At 52.8% G+C, this 3326-nt stretch overlaps 1 protein-coding gene across 1 annotated transcript in view; it reads right to left on the bottom strand.

Moving 5' to 3' along the window:
- The window catches only part of LSS (lanosterol synthase), a 44955-nt gene that overhangs the window by 21403 nt on the left and 20226 nt on the right, over positions 1-3326 (bottom strand). Inside the window, exons 3-6 of the mRNA XM_006022064.3 lie at positions 2763-2901; positions 2121-2229; positions 1201-1322; positions 325-421 (exon numbers count right to left, since the gene is read on the bottom strand). Coding sequence (XP_006022126.1) covers positions 325-421; positions 1201-1322; positions 2121-2229; positions 2763-2901 — 467 coding nt within the window. The remainder of the gene's footprint in view (positions 1-324; positions 422-1200; positions 1323-2120; positions 2230-2762; positions 2902-3326) is intronic.

Genomic DNA, 3326 nt, shown 5'->3' with positions numbered 1-3326 from the left:
TCCCTACACCATCACAGAGGGCTCCTTTGCTGGAATTTGCTGTTGCTATGACAAAGATAGATCCAGCTCTGACACAGCTGACTTTCATTCAGAGAACAGGGGAGCAGTGGATAATGACTGGCTTTTCCCAGCAGGCAGGGTTATTTTCCTTCATGCAAAGGCCTACTCCTTAGGCCCTCAGCTGACTTGGGTAAGGGAGAAGGGTTGGGGGCACAGAGCAAGCATGGGGCTGCAAGTCTCTCAGATGTGTGCTGTTGGAAGGGGGCAAGCTGTAGCTGGGAATCTAAACGCAATACTAGCTCCACCCTGAAGAACAGCACTTACCACATCTCAGGAAATAGTGTGTTCATTCCTTCCCAGCTGTAAACATTCAAGACAGCCAGCCAAAACTTCCCCCAGGAAGGGATTCCCACAGCACCACCTGGAAAGACAGACATCAGGTCTCAGGGCAGAGTCAGCCCTACTGAATAAGGTGTCAGTACTATCGGGGTCAGGACTTGGCCGGAGACAGGATGTCAACTTTGGTAACCTTTATCTATAACCACAGGTTCCAGGAGACAGGGACACAGGGATTCCTAACTGAAATTTTGGCTAAAGCAGAGTTAACAGAAGCCCCTGAATCCCTCAGTAAGGGAATGGGACAGGAGACCTGGGGAGGGGCTGGCAGTGTTTCTACCTTTCTCTGAAAGCAGGTGGCACTGCAAAGAAAGTGGGGAGGTGGAAGTCCTCCACACAGGTGCTTGTGGCAGGCCAGAGGCACTGCAGAGCTATGGTTCAGGCCTGTGGTAACATGATAGAAACAGCTGGGAAGGGTCACCTGGGAAAAGGCACATTTGCCTGGCCAGAAGCCAGCTGGCAGGTGAGGCCACTAAGCCACTCCATAAAGCTGAGCCAGGTGAATGTGAACACTTAACAGAGGGACCCAAGACAGGACTGCTCATGGCTTAAGACACAACCAACTCACAGCAAGACTACAGCTGGGAAATGGACTGGGCTGCTCTAAGTTCAGCGGGTATTTGCAAGCTCCTGAAAACTGCACCTCTGACGTGGCAAACTTAGCAAGCAGCAAAGGAATGAACCCATGGATCACTGTCACTGTAAGGTGCAGGAGTCATAAAGATAGAAAATCACCTCTCAAAACACCTTCCCACCACATTTACCGCATAGGATGGGTGATAGTGCACACAGGCAAGTGCTTACCTTTGCTGTGGAGGTTGATCCGAGCCCGCACAAGGTCAGGGTCATCTGGCCCAACTCCCAGGATCCTCAGGGAGGTGTAATTGAGCGCTGTGCCAAATACTGTTGATTTATCTTCCACATGCCTGTTACACACACACATACAGGAGACAGGCCAGGATTGGAGGCCCAAGTGCTTGGCTTAAGCATCTTGTTTGTTTTCTACTAGAATTAATCTGAAGCAGGAGGTTTACTGAGGTGAGCTGAGCAAAGCAGAGCAAATAAACCCAACAGGCAACATCCCTGGTTTCTGCTGCCCTAAAGTGTGTGGTAACACCTTCAAGGCCTTCACTTGGAAGGTCCCTACTGATGTCCCAGTGATGACGGACATCTCTGGTTCCTACTGGGTGCCAGGGCACTGCAGCACCAAGGCCCACTCCTGCTCAACACAACACTGAGACAGCAGTACACCCACCACAGGCAAGGGAAGAGCAGGACAGGCTTGGACAATGCACAGGGTCTTTAAAGAACTGAGCAGTGGCCCTGCTGAGGATGGAAATTTCAGGATCATGGCAAGTGGGATGGCCCGGAAAGCCTCACCAATTTATTTCAGTGTGGTGCTGGCTAGGAGTAAGATCCTGATGGAAGGACAATAGGATGGATTTGGTACATGGCACTGGATTTGGTTTTCTTCCCAAATTCACCTCGCATGTTGCAAGGCCCAGCTTGGGCTCCCGTGAGATTGCAACAATTCTGTTCAATGGGCTGGAAACTGGTTTGGAAATTCTTGCTAAATTGTGTAAGTCTACATGATGTGGACACGTGCAGACAGACCCAGGTCACCTTCCTTTTGTTTCTGTTCCCTCCTCTCTCTCCCTCCCTCCCTCCAGTGCACATAAGGACCCAGCCAAGGCACCAAGAAAAGAAGCTTTTCTGCTACTCACAAGCCCCATCCTCCATCTGGGAGCTGCACCGAGCGCAGGTAGCGCACCATCTCCTCTCTGTAACCCTCTGGCAGTGGGATCTTGGCAACATGGCAGGTGATCAGGAGACCTGTTGAGTGAGAGCATTCCTCCTTTAAAACAAGCAAGCCCCAGTTCTGAACATCAGAAATGCTCTGGTTCAGAGAACATTCTCTCACAGAGCGACTGCAAAATAACTTGCATTGCATTTTAATTCATACCCCACCTGAACCCAACTCCCCACTTTTCAAACGAAAGTAAGCTTTCAAGGACAGCGCTTCATCAAGCCCCACATTTCAAACCAAAAGTGACCTAACTGGTTGAATACAGTACTTGGTGCCTCACAACATACACCAGCTTACCATTAACCAAAACGGTCCTGAGACAGTGTAAATATGGGAGGGTCACCCATCACCTGTCTGGGGAACAACGAACTCTGACAATACCAAGCAGTGTTTGGCACACTAAGACATGCAAGAATCTGCACTGCCTTTGTAGGCTGGGATACAGCCTGATCCTGAACACCCCTCAGAGAGCCAGCAAGGCAGCATCGCTCCCAAGCACCCCCATCAGGAGGGGCTCTCTGGACAGAGCGCCTGGAGCCACCTTCTCACTCCCGGTTACCTGGCAGCAGGAAGAGGGGCCCTCCGTAGTCACCAGCCCAGTGCCCATCCTCTGCCTGCAGGCCAGAGTAAAACTGCATCCCATTCAGTGCTGCTCCTGGTGCCGTGCAGGCCTTGGGCAAGGTCTTGAAGAACTGGCTCTGCAAAGAGAAGAGGAGTGGAGACAGGCAGATGGACCGAGCACGCTCACGCTCACCAAGCGAGAACGACCAGGAGCTGCCATCTCCCACGCTGCGATGGAGAGGTAAGGGAGCAGGTCAGTTTTACAAGAACAAAGGACTTCTGCCGGCCGGCCTCACAGTCAGCTCCGACAGTGATGGTGAGTGGCAAGGTCAGCAATCGATCACCAAATCCCAGCACAGGGCAGCACTACCGAACACAGCAGGAGCAGCAGACGGCCCAGGCTGGGAGCAAGGTGGGTATCTGCTGCCTTCACCCCCTCTGAGCCCCTTGGCTAGGGGAGCAGGCCAGGGCCCTCCCCCGCCCCCACAGGGCCCAGGACCCCAGGCAAGGCCTCCACCCCCAGAGCCGCCTGGACACCGCTGTGCCCAGCAGCTGCACCCAC

The sequence above is a fragment of the Alligator sinensis genome, unplaced genomic scaffold, assembly GCF_000455745.1.
Source record: "Alligator sinensis unplaced genomic scaffold, ASM45574v1 scaffold566_1, whole genome shotgun sequence".
Classification (NCBI taxonomy): Eukaryota; Metazoa; Chordata; order Crocodylia; family Alligatoridae; genus Alligator; species Alligator sinensis.
The sequence above is the reverse complement of the archived record's forward strand: the minus strand, read 5'-3'. Positions and strand labels throughout refer to the sequence as shown.